The sequence below is a fragment of the Pempheris klunzingeri genome, chromosome 17 (genome assembly GCF_042242105.1).
Source record: "Pempheris klunzingeri isolate RE-2024b chromosome 17, fPemKlu1.hap1, whole genome shotgun sequence".
NCBI lineage: Eukaryota > Metazoa > Chordata > Actinopteri > Acropomatiformes > Pempheridae > Pempheris > Pempheris klunzingeri.
The window spans coordinates 4,181,336-4,199,546 of NC_092028.1; the positions used below are offsets into that span (position 1 = coordinate 4,181,336).

At 41.8% G+C, this 18,211-nt stretch overlaps 2 protein-coding genes across 4 annotated transcripts; one reads left to right on the forward strand and one right to left on the reverse strand.

Annotated features, from left to right (window-relative positions):
- The first annotated feature begins 1,890 nt into the window (after positions 1–1,890).
- akt1s1 (AKT1 substrate 1 (proline-rich)) lies at positions 1,891–8,608 on the forward strand. 2 transcript variants are annotated; one of them, XR_011585567.1, is made up of 7 exons: positions 1,891–2,005; positions 2,546–3,345; positions 3,439–3,706; positions 3,783–3,866; positions 3,959–4,134; positions 6,703–7,529; positions 7,595–8,608. XR_011585567.1 is itself a non-coding variant. In XM_070847520.1 (7 exons), exons 3-7 carry the CDS (start codon positions 2,953–2,955, stop codon positions 6,838–6,840), a joined length of 1,059 nt encoding a protein of 352 aa, XP_070703621.1. In that variant the 5' UTR covers positions 1,891–2,005; positions 2,546–2,596; positions 2,689–2,952; the 3' UTR covers positions 6,841–8,608. The 2 variants fall into 2 exon arrangements, 1 of the variants encoding a protein (XP_070703621.1); XM_070847520.1 differs by having other exon boundaries at positions 2,546–2,596; positions 2,689–3,345; positions 6,703–8,608.
- A 214-nt stretch (positions 8,609–8,822) lies between these two features.
- On the reverse strand, positions 8,823–17,449 carry LOC139216419 (tripartite motif-containing protein 16). Of its 2 annotated transcripts, none has more exons than XM_070847521.1 (5): positions 17,384–17,449; positions 12,072–12,098; positions 11,838–11,900; positions 10,936–11,075; positions 8,823–9,747 (listed from the first exon to the last, which is right to left on the reverse strand). In XM_070847521.1, exons 1-5 carry the CDS (start codon positions 17,436–17,438, stop codon positions 9,343–9,345), a joined length of 690 nt encoding a protein of 229 aa, XP_070703622.1. In that variant the 5' UTR covers positions 17,439–17,449; the 3' UTR covers positions 8,823–9,342. The 2 variants fall into 2 exon arrangements, with proteins under 2 accessions (XP_070703622.1, XP_070703623.1); XM_070847522.1 differs by having other exon boundaries at positions 12,072–12,095; positions 17,384–17,438.
- Between the last annotated feature and the right edge of the window lie 762 nt (positions 17,450–18,211).

The following is an 18,211-nucleotide window of genomic DNA, read 5'->3' on the forward strand; positions in this document are numbered from 1 at the left end:
GGGCCCTCAAAATTGATTTGGGGATCCCCAACTGTGTCTGCACCGCCAATTGAATCAGGTTCAGAAATAGAATCAAAATCAGCTTTATAGGCCAAGTATATATACACACATACAGTTTTTCATTGCTCTAAATGGACCTTACACAGAAATAGACATAGTGTCTGTGAATGCCTCAGCCACGGAAACACAAGCACAAATGGTATTGAAATTATGAGCAACAGATACACTAACAGACAAAATGTCTCCACAACACCAGGAAAATAGCACCATGAGGAAAATCTTTTTTGGAACTCTTATTTTACATATTCATTTTATATCCAACAAACACGTTTATTTCAAGATTCTTATTCATCACTGACAAATATACTAGTATAACTCATCTGTTCTATGGTTGCCCATACTGTACAACAGCCCAGAAAGACCCAGAAAGAATTTCTGAATATTCTGAGCAAAACCACACGTGGGATTATTGTTAAGGTGAAAAATGTAATCACTTATTTTGAATGTGATGATAACAATTCATGCACTATTGTTAACTTTTATATTTTATTGGGGACATTTCTTTTATTCTATCATTCTTTGATGTAGCTATTATTTTTCTTTTTTGTGAAATGAACTGGTACATTCTTCTAACCCAAAAAAGTACTTTTATTGTTATTATCATTATTATTATTGTTGTTGTTGTTATGTTAGTCCATAATGCACACAACACAAACTGCTTAATGCCAGATAGAAATATCAGTTTATTATAATGTAGCAATATTAGTTTATGCTTGGCGAGTATATTTTGATGTAGTTCCTCCTTAAGACCATTACACTCGGTAAACACTCAGTTTTGTTCCCATTTTAATCTGCACAGATTTTGATGGAGTTTCCATACTCTGTTGCCAGTGACTGGTGATTTTTGAAGTTCTTATTTAACTGTTGCTCTGAGGGATCTTTGTCTCTTTCTGTCCTTTCACTTGTTAGTCTGGTTGAAACGTTTTACAGCATTAAAAACTTTTTTCTTTTGCCAACCCTTGATGCAAACATGTATTTGTAAAGAGCAGTTCCTACAACCTGACAGTGTGAAAGACCAATTTGTGATATGAAGTGTTCTCTGCTGTCTGACTGAACCAAATCAAACTTCTGAGGCAGGCAAGTCCAAACTTTTGGTAGTGTGTGTGTTGCTGGGGTTTCGATAGTTTGATAACAAAGTGTACACAATAAATACAGACAGTACTATCATTAGTACCAATATGACTATTAGTACCATTGTTGGTAGTGTCTCTTCCTCTGTTACATGTGTCTGACTGCCGCGGTGACAAAGAACTATTGAGCAGCTGATAGAGGGGACGTACACGTGCACGAGAACAAGGCGAGTACGAGCCCGCCCACCGAGCTCCGTCACGTGTACAACGTGCGTTCGATTGGAAGTCAGTAAACAGGTGACGTCAGAACTGCGTCAAGTTGATTGGAGCTCACGAAAACAAAACCGGATGCTAAAGCGGTGTAATCGGCCTTCAAATTAATGTTTTTGTCACGATGAGTGCTTTTACTATGAATTGATCTAGACACGGCCTACATCAACTAATGATAATGTTCGGCAACGCGTTATTTAAGAAGTTAAGTTTTGGAGATTGTTGGGAAATATCTTAAGAGAAATTACAGGCCAGTATACTAGTATTTTTTAGATGCCTGCTGAACGTATATTTGACTGTGTGTCGCTTCAGACATCAAATTAGTTATGTATATCAAATAATCACACATTCATCGTTTGAATATGACATATTTCTTTACGCATAGCTCTGTAGCTGTGCAACCGAACTATTGGTAACTAGTCTACGCATTTTATTTTGAAATTCTCAAACGGAAAAGATAATACTAATCTTTGTGAGCTTGCTGCTGGTGTAGAGCCTAGCAAGGGGAGAGAAACCGTGGGAGACGGCAGATTACGTTTGACAAAAAAGAAGTGAAGTTTAGGATTGATAAACATCTGGCAACGTGGAAGAAAGAAACCGAACAGGTAGGTGAATGTCTTCCCTCGTGTCTGTAATTTATACTTGGGAGCCTCGGCTCTTGCGGAAGCCTGAAAAATGGAGGTGAATTGTGGGTCCATCATGAGGAGGCTGCACACAACAGTGAATCAACAACAAGATCAACAACAACAGCTGCAGCAGCGACAGCCACCGTGCACACAAGTCCGCAGCATGCACTTTAATGCAGGTCCTAACGAGACAGAAACCACCGCAAAGATGGCCGTGAAGGATCAGTAGAGAGCAGGATCATTACCAAGCTGCAGCAGCAGCTAACGTTACAGTAGCTACAGTAGCTACAGTAGCTACAGCGGTTAGCATTGGCTGGTGTCAAGCAGCTCATGGAAGTGGTGAAGGCTGCAGCACTCAGAGGACAGATGAGCTTAAACAGCTTGTTTTTATATGTCTACCTGCACACATTGAAACGTGCAGTCACCATTCATGAAGAAACACCCATTCATAAGGAGTGACATGTCTTTCTGTCTTCAAAGTTTTACAGCCAACCTTGGTTTGGTTTTGTTTTTCTCCAGGAATCACCAGCAACTTGGCAACATCTCTTCTCTCCCCTGGCTCTCCAGTGTGTAAGGACACCGCCCAATATATCATATTCATATCTTGAAGTCACCCAGTGCCTCTCTACATGATACATTATTTTCCCCTGCATCTTCACCAGTGCAAAAACTAACCATACACCAGCAGGACAGAGGAAACACAAGTAAACGGGATTTTTCAACAATTTGAGCAAAGTCAGATGCACCACAGCTACCAAAGTCACTTGTCAATGCTGTATTAAGTTTGGTGCCCTCCACGATCAACCATTATCCAGGCTTCTGATACGTCTACCCCTTAAAACCAAACTCATCAGTCATCAGCATTAATCAGTTCTCTTATCAAGTGAGTTCATCTAAGAGAGCTGTAAACAGTACTAAGCACCATTATGGCCTCCATCACCCACTCATCCGAGCCTGAGATCCTAGACAACCACAAAGAGAGCTGGCTGGCGCTACTCTCTGCTGCCGAAACGTATTGCCAAAAGTCTGGCTGCGACCTGGCCATACTTACAGCCTGTAAGAAGTACCAGTCGCTGGCTGGAGACGGAGATGGGTTGAGGAAACGGGAGAGCAGCAGTGCCTTTCCTAAGGAGTGTGATTTCTCCTATAATGTATGGGGTCAAGGGTTTCTGGCCGAGTCGGCACGCCGCTACATGGACGACATCGGCGTGCTGCACTCCACGACCATGCTAACAGCCCAAAAGCACACACGTCATGTGGGTGGAGAGGGAGGAACCAAGCTGGTGGTTGGCCTGACCTCTGACCCCGGACACAGAGGGGTGAGTGGACTGCATTTGCTGCATACTGCACTGTGACACTCATTCAAAATGTTCACATCTACAATATTGTGAACTTTTTTGCTGTTGTCCCAGAGCTTTACAGGAGATGGCGGTGTTGGCGGAGTCAGTCCTAACGGCAGGCTGTATTCCCAAAGCTACCCGTCAATCTACAGCTCAGGAGCTGTGACCGGGCATGGTGTCGGCCAGAACGGCAACGGAGAGAGGGAAAGGGAAAAGAGTGCGCTGGAGGCTGAGCGTGGGAGACAGAGGTCTGGGATTGTGGACTTGGAAGAAGAGTGTGAGGACGAGGAAGAGGAGGAGGACATGGATGAGAGGAGACCTTATGGGAATGAAAGTGCTGGTGAGGAGTGTAGTAGTTGATGTGCGCCTTAAAATGGTTTGATATGCATGGATACTGAGGATTTATTTTCCTTCAGGTGTCTTCTCCATGGACGAGGACTCTTTGTCTCGAGACTGCGAGCCGTTCTTTGAGTCGGATGGGGAGGAGGAGAGCACTGATGGTAAGAGTTTGGCTTTCTGACTGAAAGTAGTTACACGTGTGCACAGATCCACATCAGTGAATTATCCACTTACATTTATCTACCTGTCCTAGGCTCTTTGAGTGAGGATGCTCCACCGCCGTCACGTGGCATGGCCGTGGGTCAGGCGGCGTACTCGTCCCGTCACGCCCACCCCATGGCTCTGGCCCGCTCGCTGCCTGTATCTGTGCCTGTGTGGGGCTGCAGAGGAACCAGATCTGCTCAAGGAGACAGCAACAGTGGAGAACGGGTGAGCATGTGCCATTTTACGAAAGCATAGAGCTGCTTTTATTGCATACAGAGATTAAAATAAAAGGTTTTGGGGCCTGTGTCACACAGTGAGATTAGTGGGTAACTCAAGTTTTCTGATCGCATGAAGCTTGCCTAGTTTAGGGGTGTAGATCACCATGGTAACCTATTCTGCACATCTAATTTAAGAAAATCTGATTAAAATCTGCAAACATCCCTGTCAATACTAACCATTTAGATCTCTGAAAAAATGGAGTCACCATTCCTACAGGACAAAAGCACTGAGCTTGTCGATTATAACTATATGAGAGAGGCTTACACTAAACACAGAGATAATTTACCACAGTATCAATGGCACAATATTCCTGACAACATCAGAGGACTTTCTGAGTATTCAGTCTTTTTAGACGCAATGAGATGAGGAGTGGAAAAATTAGTAAGCTGAATACATTATACACTCCCCTCCAAAAGAATTGGAACAGTGAGGCCAATTCCTTTATTTTTGCTGTGGACTGAAAACATTTGGGTTTGACATCAAAAGATGAATATGAGACAAGAGATCAACATTTCAGCTTTTATTTCCAGGTATTTACATCTGGATCTGATACACAACTTAGAAGTTAGCACCTTTTGTTTGAACCCACCCATTTTTCATGTGAGCAAAAGTATTGGAACATGTGACTGACAGGTGTGTTTTGTTGCCCTGGTGTGTCCTGTTACATTGATTATTCAAACAATAAATAGCGCTGAATGTCTACGTTCAGTTTCAGATTTGGGTTTTGCCTGTGCAGACTGCATTTATAGTTAGAGGTGTGACCAACATGAAAGCCAGAGAGCTCTCCATGGGTGAAAAACAAGCAATTGTGAAGCTGAGACAAGATGGAAAATCAATCAGAGTCATTGCACAAACATTGGCCATAGCCAGTACAACAGAAACATTGTGAGAGCTGTAAAGAAAGACCCTAAAACAACTGTTGGTGACATCAGCATCAACCTCCAGAGAGCAGGAGAGAAGGTGTCACAATCTACTGTTGGCAGAAGACTTCATGAACAAAAGTACAGAGGCCACACCAGAAGATGCAAACCACTCATTAGCAAGAAGAATAGGAAGGCCAGGCTGGAATTTGCCAAAAAGTCCAGAGACAAGCCTAAAAATTCTGGGACAAAGTTTTATGGACTGATGAGACAAAGATGAACCTTTACCAAAGTGATGGAAAGGCTAAAGTTTGGAGAAAGAGAGGATCTGCTCATGATCCCAAACATACAAGCTCATCTGTGAAACACAGTGGAGGTAATGTCATGGCTTGGGCTTGCATGGCTTCTTCTGGGATGGGCTCATTCATCTTCATTGATGATGTAACACATGATGGCAGCAGCAAAATGAACTCAGAAGTTTACAGAGACATTTTGTCTGCCAATTTAAAGAAAGATGCAACCAAACTGATTGGGAGATCCTTCATGGTGCAGCAAGATAATGATTCAAAACACACTGCCAAAACAACAAAGGAGTTCATCAGGGGCAAGAAGTGGGAGGTTTTAGACTGGCCAAGTCAGTCTCCAGACTTCAACCCTGTAGAGCATGCATTTTACCTGCTAGAGAGCAGACTGAAGGGAGAAACCCCCCAAAACAAACTGAAAGAGGCTGCGGTGAAAGCCTGGAAAAGCATCACAAAAGCAGAATGCAAAGGTTTGGTGATGTCAATGGGTCACAGGCTTGATGCAGTTATTGCAAGCAAAGGATTTGCAACTAAATATTAAGTCTTTTCACGTTAATCTATTCTAAGTCTATCTGTTCCAATACTTTTGCTCACCTAAAAATTTGGTGTTCCGTTACAAATAATGCTATCTTCTAAGTTGTGTATCAGATCCAGATGTAAATACCTGGAAATAAAAGCTGAAATGTTGATCTCTTGTCTCATATTCATCTTTTGATGTCAAACCCAAATGTTTTCAGTCTACAGCAAAAATAAAGGAACTGGCCTCACTGTTCCAATACTTTTGGAGGGGAGTGTAAATACAAGGTTCTAAACAGCACCAGAAACAGCTAAGTTGAACTGTTTTGAGGTCTATCACCTTTTCATAATAGTTTAATCATTATGAGGACAAAAACCACTAAGGTCATCATACAGAATAAATTGATTATGTATTTGGATTTATCTGATAATTTTCTCACTATAAGCTAAAGATGCTGGAAAAAATTATAGGTGATAATTAAAGAATTAGTAATTCAACAAGCTGCTGTTATGTTTTTTGATGACAGTTGATCCTGACATATTTCATGTTGTCCAAGACAAAGAAACTATTGAGCTCTCACTATTCTGATGCAAAAACTAATGGCCACGACGGCTCCATCAGCTCTTGTGCCCATAAAAGTGCAGGGCGAACATTTTACAAGTAATATTTCAGAATGTATAACATCATTTTCTAAGACAATGGAAAGTAGATTGCGTAAAGGCAGATTATATTTAATAGAATTTTCTTGAAACAAACCGCTTGGATGGAAAACCTGCCAGCTGTTGTACACCCCCCCCATGTGATGTTAACAGACAGACCTGGTGGTGTCTTTCAGGTGGGCTGCGCTGACCTGGAGCACATTGCTGCCAGTATGAAGGCCCTGCTGGCCCCCGGAGCCACTGATGGGACAGAAATGTTTGGGGCCCTGCCTCGACCCCGTCTCAACACAGGGGACTTCTCACTGAAGCACTGAGAGAGAGAGAGAGAGAGAGAGAGAGAAAGCGAATGTGAGAGAGAGAGAACGAGAATGTAAGAAAGAGAGAGAGAGAGAGAGAGAGAGAGAGGCAGTGACATAGAAGGAGAGCATCATGAGACCAAGTGAAGAGATGCTGTAATGACGGGAGGACACCTGTATGGGCTGGCAGATATGACACACAGTATGTGAACCAGTGTAAAAGCTAGTACCTCCATTTATTTCACTAACCAAAATTAATGGCACATGCTTCGAGGCGCAACTGACAAAAAGAAACGTCGTTATGAACACTAATAACATTTTCAACACGATACCCCCCTCCCTCCTCGACACTACACATTTCACGATACTAGCTACTACACATCCCACAGCACTAATTTACGATTGGATCCCTAGATGTGTGTGTAGTGACCCACTGCACTGATAAAACCGGACACTAAAACAGGGTGTATAGTAGTCTAAGTGGCACGGCCAATTGTTTACTGTTGCCAACCTTGTGCTTCGGGAGGTTTTGGGAAGTTCGCCCTTTGGTAAAGTTACCTGTGAAGTGATGAGAGCTTGGCTAACATCTGTGTCCGGTTGCTCGTTGGCTCCAGTGCTGCATGCTAATACTTTAGCAGATGCCTGATAGTAGCATCATTATAATCTGAAGGAGCTCCAAAGCTAAATGTTGGGTTATTTAGCCAAGTGTGACAGTTTGGTCACTCCCCATTTGTGCTTTCTTTGCAGGAGTCTCTTAGGAAAATGATACTAGTGTTTTGTCTGTGTGGGAAGTTTGGAGCTGACCTGAGTCTACCTAGACGTTGTTATCTTATCTTAACTTGGCTTATAGATTGCAAGCAGAGGGAGTAGCTACTCCAAAGTTCCAAAATACACATACCAACACCTGAAAAACTCACTATCAACACATAATGTAAATCTGTCTTTAATTGGTACACAGATGAGAATGTAAAATAACAAGTTTGTTAATTACAATTAATTAGCCTCTCTGGCGATGAGCTGTTTCACATGATGCCGGCAAACTGGGAAGAACAGTATGAAACACCTGCTGTTCTCTCTGTTGCCTCGTAGTCACATCATTTCATTATTCTAAATTTCCAATTGAACAAGTGAAGCTAGCCTAACCTAGACAAGCTTTCCCCTGTCGCCCCACCAAAAAAAGAAAAAAGAAATTACAAACAAATGTCTTTAAAGTCCTACAGTAAAAGCATTATACATTTATTTATTGAATCATCTTGTGGATCATGGTCTCAGCTGTTCGGCTGTGTACTGTGTACTGTGTAGAACTCCTTTTTTGTGCACAGATTTAACAAACGAAATGCAACATGTTGATTAGAAAGCTTTAAGGGTGTTGGTAGGGGTATCTATGGACCTCAGACAGAGCCAGGCTAGCTGTCTGTCCCTGCTTCTGGTCTTTATACCAGACTAAACTAACCGTGTCCAAAGCTCTAGCACAGTCTATGCTAAAGTTTTAGTGATGAAGCACAAGAGCCAATGTTGTCCGTGGGCCACATGGATGTTTCCTATCATTGACCGGCTAAGTTGACCAACAGGCCAGTTATTGACCCCCACCCCACCCCATACAAAAAAAACAAATCTATTCCTTGAAGGGGTAGAAACCAGAGAAATGGTTGACTTTACATGAAGCTTGTGGCTTTTCAAAATGTGACCGGAGGACACCAGCACCTCCTCATAACATGCCTATTTGTACTTTTACTTTTGCCAATGAATGACTGACTGATAGAATGATTGTAAACCAATACTGAGATATAGGGGATGGTGTTTTTTTCTTTTTGCTCCAGATATCTTGTTGAAATGACTGAATGAATGACAAAGTGACTGTGTGTTTGTGAGAGAGAGAGAGAGAGAGAGAGAGAGGTGGGTTGATTTGAAAGGAACAAATGTCCATCTCCAACATTCAAAAAACAAATAAATGTTCTGTTAAGTACTTTTATGTTTCAAATAAAGGAGCAGCACCAAGTGAACAAAGACTCATAGTATTACTCTGTGTGAGGACGCAGTCTTATTAAAGGCCTCTAGAGGACCTCAGCACTCCACTGTACAAAGGAAGATAATGAGTTCATATCTGATTTCTGTCTCAGCTTCATATGCAGCATCACACAATAATGCGGGGTCACTGTTATTATCTAATACTGGATTTATTGACTACATACAGCACATAAAAAAGACTGACTTAAGTTAATAAAGCACTCTAGTACATGCAAAGTCCTGTGTGTTACAAAAACATACAAGATCTATCCTAAAAGTCCAAGTTAAATAAGATACATGAATAGACACACAATAGTAAATAAATAATTGGGCATCTTGGGATATAATATGAAACAAATAAGCTTTTTTTTTTTCATGCATCTACAAAGATGTCACGACGTGCTTCAGTTCTGCTTTACAACTCTACACTTGTTCCCCAAACATCACAAGCCTTCCCTCCTGACACCTTCTTAAATGTACACTACTTGACCCCCCCTTAAACCCTCTGCCGTGTCACTGATCCTTTTTCCGAATAAGGCAGAATGAATTTGTGCCAACCCAGAACCCAGGGAACACCTTCTCCTGAATGCCGACTTTGAACTTGTGAATCAGCCGCACCTCCTTCTCGCCCTCTCCCTCCACCAAGAGGAACTTTATGATGCCAGCGGGCTGGTCGACGTAGATGCCCATTGTGGAGGACAGGGGGAGCTGGATGTCTACATTCTCGCCATTGTTCCACACCTGGTAGCAGGAACCAGACCAGCCGGCGCCCCAGGAGGTGGGGTTCTCCCCAAGGCCGCAGGGCCCGTCCTGGGACTTCCGGGGGGCACTCTCACAGACCACCCCAATCACAACCCAGCCGTCGTAGTCCACCTCCCAGTACCCTCGATGGCCTAGCAGACTCTCCTTACACAGAACCTAATTTAGGAGAGGGACACAGCAGGGGGTGAGGAGGGCTGCAGTCCAAAATGACAAATGAAAGAGTCTCTGTTCTATTTAGAAATTACATGATTGGCATAAAATTGATCTGCACTTATCTTAATGGTTGAATTGTCATTTTTCAAGCACAAATGCCAAAAATTCCAGCTCCTAAAATGTGAGGGTTTGGCCGGGGTTTGTTATTAATAGAAGAAAACTGAGTACATTTGGCTGTCATAAGAAATATCCAGGAGAAGTAAGACATTAAACTCTTTGGATTGGTGGTGAATTAATTGATAATACAAATAATCATTAGTTGTAGTTCCGCTCAGAATGTGTGCAGAGAAAGTATTATACTTGTACTCCAAATGTTTACTGCTTCCCATTGTCATTTGCACTTCAGAGTTACTGGATGACTGCATTTGAAATATAAATGTAATTTACTGAAGAGTGAATTTATCAAATGTGCAGGAAACAACCCTGAATCCCCAAAAGCATTTAGAAAGAGACCAGTGATGCAAAGAAACAAAATGCATTTACATTCATGATAACCTATAACTTTATATTTCTACTAGCATTAATTTCAAAGCGACATGTGGCACCACACTTATTGAACAGGTGCACTTACTATACTTTTCAGAGTAAGATTTATTATAAAGGCCACGTAATGATCCTATAGAATATAATGTATGGTAAAGTGTGAAACCAGTGGCTCCCAACCTTTTGGCTTGTGACTCCTTACGAAAAACACTAAATGACTCTTGGGGCTTGTTGTCGTGTTTCAGATTGTTAGCAGTTCCACCAGTGAGACATTTCCCCTCTAAACTTACAGCATGGTCTCATTTAAGTAACGGCTCAGGGTTCCTAATAGGTAAAATTGTGCAAAATTTCACAAAAAAGCAAAGATTATGCAAACAAATACTGATTTAAGGTTCTGTATGTAAATTACAGTAATGATAGCATGCAGGTTTGTTGTAGTTAAATCAAAGATATTGTTTTAGTCTCACTAAAATCTGATGTTTCCAAAGCTGCCTAAGCAACATGTGTGTCCATGTAAATAATTCACAAGTGGTGTGGTTGTAAATGGGCTGTGTGACCCAAAATAAGCCAATGACTAATAGCAGCAACACTGTAGTAGTGATTCCACCCTGAACTCAGGCTGTTTCCAGTGACCACAGCCAGGCCTACCTGTGGCGAGTGCTCATATCTCTCAGGCCTGTTGGGATATGGGCAGACCGCCTCTGACGTACGGGCCACTTTGGACCCGCCCTCTGAAATCCACAGCAGTTTCTGTGCAGTTTTATCATCCAGAGAGACGGGAACCCAATCTGAGAGGAGAGGGAAGAAATACGCCCTGTCACATGTCATCTAAGTGAGCAGGCTTTTGCAATAATGGCCACTCGCTTATGTGGCCACCTACCTGCAACCAGAGCAGCAGCCTCAGTGTCCTCTTTTAAATCTCACCTGAAAACATATTTTCATATAAAAGCCTTCTTAAAATAAATATCTGATTTGTTTTATACCTACTTTATTTGATTATTATTTAATTATTGCACTAGTCCCATTCCACTAGTTTTGCTTTCAGCATTGATTTATTTCCCTACTGCTGTATAATTGCACTGTGCCTCCCTGTTTTCTTTTACTGGTACAACTGTGTACCCTGTTTGTAAAGCACTTTGTATTTATGTTTTGAAAGGTAAAGGTGCTGTATGAATAAAGTTATTACTGTTATCTAATTATCATAGACTATATTTCGCTGACTCATTTTAGGAGTTAATGAACAGATGTAATTAACACTTTATATGTTTACATTTAACAAGGCTTATTCAATTTGTATAGAAATGACCAGGTAAGGAGAGTGATATTAAATTGTAAATTTGTATTTGCTGCATTGATGGTTTAATCTATAATCTATAATCTGTAAATATCCATCTATCTACCTTTTCATACTAATGACTCCACACTGTTGTGCACCAGTTTCCATTAATAGCTTGAATTCATATTGTGTGGCATTACTTGGCACCAGATTTGTTTTTGTGTTATGTGACACATTTCAAATGTTGCTCCTGAACAATTTCAAAAAGCCTCACATTTCACGAAGTCGGCCCTGGTGGTTGGTTCAGGGACATTTGGCTCGTATGGCGGCAGCTTTACTGAGAAGGTGAACAGGACAGATAACAAGAGAATTAGAGGGAAATGCATTAAACTCTATCATGAGTGGATAATCACATTTACATGACACCATCTACTTAATTAAATGAATGGTTCTCATTATCGTTTGGTGATTAGAACAAAGACTTGCGGATGGCAATGTTGCTCTTTACCTTCTTCTGCAGCGTTGTTTTTTCCTGCTGAAAAAGAAAGAATGTGTCATTTCACTGCAGTCTAACACAGTTTATGCATAAGACAAAGAGTTATGAGATAAAAATTGGTTGGCTTGTATAACAAGACATTTAAATGCACATAACTATTCAGGGTGGCACAGGCAAGTAAACTCCTGCCAGCTACCTCTCATCTTTCTCTGCAGCCTGTCCCTTCACCAGTGCTTCTGCCAGGCTGCCATTAATCTACAGTAAATCATCTACAACATTCAACATACAGTAGATCACAGAGGAGTATGTGTGCTACGTCGGGTCAGCACTGATTCATGAAGTTTTCTCGTGCCAGCCAAGGTTTAGGTTTCATCATAAGAAGTCTGGAGACCAGAGCATATGTCCGTTAGGGACACACACTCAGTGACATGGCCACTGACAGCAGAAGTCTCAGAGTCTAAGAATATGCCTTCTGTATGATGCTGTTACTTCAGACCGCCGGAGGCATGTTTGTCATGTTGTGGGCTGGTGTATAATCTCTGTTGGTTTGTATGTCCCCCACTGTGTGAGTCACTGTGTCTTTTGACATTCGGAGAAAACTGTGATCCAGTACTAGCCGGTCTGGTGATCACGCACCACCCTTCTGCAAGGGCCAAGTCATCTGCACTTCAGTTTCTGTTTCTCAGATTTCACCCAGACAACTAGCTCCTCATCATTCTTACTCACCTATCAGAGTGTTGCTTCATGACATTAGCTTTAATCGTCTGTCCTTTCCTATTGCCAAAATTAGACAGCCTTGATTTTCCATGTGAGGGTGCTTCTAAACTGTGATTTTCATTTAGCTTATGGCTGTGTACTAAATGCATTAGTGGGAACAGGCTTTATATACTAATTTAAGACATGTTTGCATATGCTAGCACCGGCTTTTCCCATGTTAAATTAGTATTTTCCCACTCAGTTTGGGGACATATCTTAGAGACATATTCTGTATCAGCATCATTGAAAAATGCAATTGAAGATGTCGATTAAATTGAGTGAAATATTTAAACCCATGATGGCATATTTTTAATAGAAATTTTCTACATTATCTTGTCATTTTATAGGCTTTATATTATCGTTGCTTCAATTTGACCTACCTGATATCTTTGGGAACTCTTAGAATGTAAAATAAAGATTTGTGGATTTAAACATTGCTTGGCCATTTGCTGGTGGAATGAAGTGAAGTGCCACGTGGTTTAGGACATCCCTAAACCATGTGGCACTTCACTTCATTCCAAGAGCAACAAGAAATGTACAAGATCAGAGCTTTGGTAGCTAAAGTTAGAATGGAAACAGTTGATATCAGGATAAAATAGCATCAGATACAGCTTTTCGTCCTCTCTCTGATTGTGAGTTTTAGCATATGTCAATACAATGCCTCACATGGAAGGGAATTAGCTTTAAAATGACAGATTTTAAAAAGCCATACGACCTCTGATACCCTACAGAACCATTCACTACATGACATGTACATTATTGTGAAAAGCCACATTATTGTGCAGTAATAGTCCAGTCAGAGCAGTGACTTCCTGCAGTGATCTGGCAGTAACCTGACGTGTGGCTGCCTATATCTCCAACAGAATGACAACAGAAAGACACTGTAGTTTTCTGCTGAATTTACAGACAACATAATGGAGGGAAGAACCATCATTTTACTTACTTTTTATAAAACACAAAAATAAATTTTGCTGCATATACCGAACACACCGCATTAACTTATAAGGGAAGCCGTGTCTGATGATTGGACATGCTTACCCCGTTTCCTGCCTTAGTTTCACTTCAGAAATAAGCAATTACTCAAGTATTCAGATCAATATAATAGCAGTGAAAATAATGTAGTGGAGTATAAAGTTTCCCTTTAAATAAAGAAGAGTAAAAGCATAAAGTAGCATGAAATTACCTAAGTAGCTTAAATTTGTTCTTAAGGGCAGTACTTGAATAGATGGAATTTTTACTGTTCACCATTAGAAATAAGTGATTTTAACTTTTAGTGTTTAAATGATATACTTCTTTGTTTTATGGTGTATTTTATGTTCCTGTATGTCCATGTTCTGATTTTTTTATATATATTTGGAGTGTGAAGTGTATGCTTAGATTGTTAAAAATAAAACCAACCCAAAGAGGGAAGGTGTTTACATATGTAAAGCTTGGCCTTCATGTGGTCTTATTGGATTATTATTAACCTGCTCTGAATAACCATGCCTTTTGTGAACGTGACAGTTGGTCCTGGATCATCGCAGTGACGCACCCATGTTCCCCAAAAAGGAGAAGTCAGCTTTTTCAGGTGAGATGGTTGATCCCGGCACATATCTGAGCCTGGGGAAACTTAACCTCTCCAGCCTGCGTGACCCTCAGCTGGGGAGGATGCCAGCAGCATACATGTAACCACCAGGAAGACAAATGGGAGTGTGGTATAACATCTGCAAACATCAGATGTGATTGAAGTAGTGGCATCGCTTTCCCTGAATCGTGTTGGACTGCGGTTCTTTTAAGAGCTGCTAATATGATGAGAAGGCTTGTGGGGTTTCTATTGGGTTAACTTTAAAGTTGTTGGCTGTTATGGCAGAGATCCACTGCTCCTCCTAAAACTCTAAAATACTGTGTGCTGTAATTAAAAATCTAATTATATACAGCATTACTGATATGCAGGAGACCATTATGTGGAATACAATTACCTGATGAAGCCATTAAGACCAGAAAATTTGATAATTGACTGGGCATGCAGAAATATTAATTGGACCCTACTGAGGATTAGGGTCCAATTACAGACCAGATTGAGTTTGGATATTGTCCAAATGACCATACTGACTTCAGCAGCAAGCCTGCTGGAGCACTGTGTATGACTTCAAAAGATAGTCTGCATACATTGTTTGATAAGAGCGACAGAGCGCATAAGGACAGAGCAGAGATTTGGCAGGACGGAGGGGGATAGAGTGAAGGTCATGCAGCCGTCATTGGAAGTTGGTGGAGCTGAAACATGCTGGTGACAGGTCGCTTCATTCATCTTTCTTCCCCTCCTTCCCTGATCACGACCACAAGGGCGCGCAGCAGGTGACACAGGGATACCATGAAAGAAAAGCCTTGTGGAATAGTCCTGGGATCATCAAGGCATTAAGAGGAATTGCTAAGGATAGATGTTTGCAGAAACGATGCACTGTAAATGTTGGGGGGGAATGAGGCGAACACCTCGGGTAACCTTGGAGTGAGATATCACGCTGGCAGTAAGTGAGATGGTTGATGGGAGATATGCCAGCTCTTTGGCTACTCTGTGGAGGTTAAACCCATGTGGATGCCTGTCACTGCTCAGCAGGATCAACAGGAAGGCCACGCAGAGATAAACAGATACTCAAAAAGATTGATGTGTTCACATCACAGCAATAGAGACATGGAGGAGACAGACCGGGACACGAGAGTGAGGTGTGAGACGTTCAAGTATTTAAGGGCAGAGAGATTATAAAAAAGATGCCTCATAAAGTCAGGGACACCGGATGAATATCGGGATTAAGCTTGTAGGTGTTTGAGCAAAAACTGACGAGTACCTGAGCCGGATTTGTACATAACTTCAAAGAGATGCAGGGATGGATTCAGAGCAATGGCAAGATACAAAACATGGGTTTTGTCCTCCTGAGCATGTGTTTAAAGATGTGAACAACTCAGCAGGACTACACCTAAAGGTCAGCTTTGCATGTCCTGATGCTTCATGAGGGGTGTTTGTTTTGGACGCCGGCGAGGTGAGCTGTTTCACTCTCCACATTCCCCTCTCGGTGGGACAGAGCTACATTATCTGTGCAGATCAGGTTCAAGACATCCCGCTGAGACAGCAAGATCAGAAGATAGTGAGATGAGGTGGAGGGCGAGAGATGAGCAGGGGTGGCGTGGGCCCAGACTCATCCCTCTGGTTCCTGTCAATACTTCCCGGTGGGAAGCCCTGCGAGTGATGAGCACAAATATGAGGTGAAGATGGAGAATGAAACACATGGAGAGGTAGATAGATGTGGGAAAGGAGGACTGTGGGAAAAGGAAGAAATCAAGAGAAAAAGCCTTTTGAAGGCTTGAAAAGAGTTAACAGGCAGAAGCCGGGGTGCTGTGTGTTATATAATTGCAGAATCAATCAGCCATAACTAAAAGCACGAAGGGCTTTTACATTTTGGGACTTGAATTACTGTGCAGTATTTCACACTTTATTAATGTGTCTGCCAGAAGAGGGATTAGTAACATTTGGGCTGTGATTTGGAAACAACAGTGGTGTTGATGATGTGGTGGGGGGTGTTTGGGGGGCGGGTGTGGGTGGGACATGTGAGTTATAGAAGCTATTATGGAATGGGAAATACTGAGGATGGATTACAAATATCCAAAAGAAGGAGGAGGGGGACAATAGATCTTCACATGAAGCAACTACCTGTAGTAGTGACAGAAATGGTGTGAGGCAATGTAAGAGAGCAGCTGCGCAGTGAGAGAAACAAGAAAGACAGACAGAAATATGAGCTCTGAAATTGCAGCTGAGGATGACATTGAAGGGAATTTGGTAAGCAGTGGCACAAGTGCAGAGGAAACCATAACCGTCTGGGGAGAGGCTCTTTCATGCACTTTGTTGACATGATTAATGGGCCAGAGAAAACTGGCAGAATCCAAGGTGAGGAAGGATGTTTGGCTCGGAGCTGACTTACAAGGATAGTCAGCATGCGGTAACCTAAATAAGCAAGTATGAAACACATAATAAATTGGTAATAAAACACTGTGACAAGCAATAAACTTGAAACGAAATAGAAATAGCTGAAATAATATGGTGTGGTACATCTCTCGAGGAGAAATTTGGATATAGCGCTGCACACAGAGAGAAAATAAAGCAAAAAATAAATAGAAGTGATGATTTTGAATATGAAAATGCCAGTGCTCTAATACTGCTGATGGATAGTAAGATATGACTTATCGTTTGCAAATGCATCTCAGTGTGGAAGAGAAAGACATAAAGCTATGAAAGCTGTGAAAGCTGTGAGCCACATGGTGTTGAGCAATCAAAAACACAAGATAACACTATTTCTCTCCGACCTTACTTACAAAACACACTGAAATTGTGTCTTTAATTATAACAGAGTATTAGTGTTAGCTTCTGTATTTGTTACAAAATGCAAGTCCAACTTACCTGTGCTTCATTTGATGTAGTTACAAACACTAACTGTAATATTCTCCCAGTGTGAAGTGATAAACAGGTGATACTTTCACTCTCATGGCACATAGAATATTGTCCCTCTCCCCAATGAGGTTCAGGTGTAGATGGTTCTTACCTGCTCTCTTGGGCACAGGCATGATTCCTTTGGTTCTTACTGTGCTGCTTGGCATCAAATGGGGAGGTCTGGTGATTGTGCCTGTGTGTCCTCTGGGGGTCACTTTTATTGACTTCTAAATGAGCGGGGAGGGGGGAATTGAGTGGGGAGGGGGGAATGCGCATACGTTTTGGTTGGATGTAACGGCTACCCAAAGGGACGGTCCTGTCACATGAAACTCCTGATCCTTTCTAGGGATCAGATAGATGGAGACAAGTGAATAGTATATCCCAAGTATGCATGCTCATTTACATACACATGGACTGAGCATGTGCACGACGTGCACATCCCAGATACAAAATGGCATAAACAAATTTGATGAATGGAAAGATGATTTTGGAGCCATGTGGAGGTCAAAGGTGGTGTCGCCGTTTCAGGAATATTTCTACAGATTTTAGTGCCTGAATTCACATGGTGGCTTTTTTTTGGCAACATGACAACGTCTGTCCCACGGCCACTGACTTTGAAACTACAACTTAAACTGACACAAGCTATAGGTGTTTGTTTCTGTATAGAGTTAGGGGTGGGCAGTCAGTATTTAAGATGGCAGCCAGCTACTCACTGGAGAGCTGTCGTCAATCCCAGATCCCATCCATCAGCAGCTGCTGTAAGAGCACCCTGGCAAAGAACTTGGGGCAAAGTGTACTGAACTGCTGATGCGGTCAGAGCTTGAAAATAACAGCTTGTAACTAGTCAGTGCACGCAGATGTTGCTGACTTTGCTTTTCGTTGTCTCAAGTAACTACTTTTAATTGAGCACACATTAACTTGTAATATCGCTGTTAACGTC

Bases quoted from the DNA above. Each gene is read 5' to 3' on its own strand.
- akt1s1 (XM_070847520.1), top strand. From the start codon at position 2,953: ATGGCCTCCATCACCCACTCATCCGAGCCTGAGATCCTAGACAACCAC. The intron at 3,867-3,958 runs GTAAGAGTTTGG...TACCTGTCCTAG, and splicing joins GGAGGAGGAGAGCACTGATG to GCTCTTTGAGTGAGGATGCT. The intron at 4,135-6,702 runs GTGAGCATGTGC...GGTGTCTTTCAG, and splicing joins ACAGCAACAGTGGAGAACGG to GTGGGCTGCGCTGACCTGGA.
- LOC139216419 (XM_070847521.1), bottom strand. From the start codon at position 17,438: ATGCCAAGCAGCACAGTAAGAACCAAAGGAATCATGCCTGTGCCCAAG. The intron at 12,099-17,383 runs GTAAGAACCATC...TTTCTTTTTCAG, and splicing joins GCCTGTGCCCAAGAGAGCAG to CAGGAAAAAACAACGCTGCA. The intron at 9,748-10,935 runs GTAGGCCTGGCT...CTCCTAAATTAG, and splicing joins GATATGAGCACTCGCCACAG to GTTCTGTGTAAGGAGAGTCT.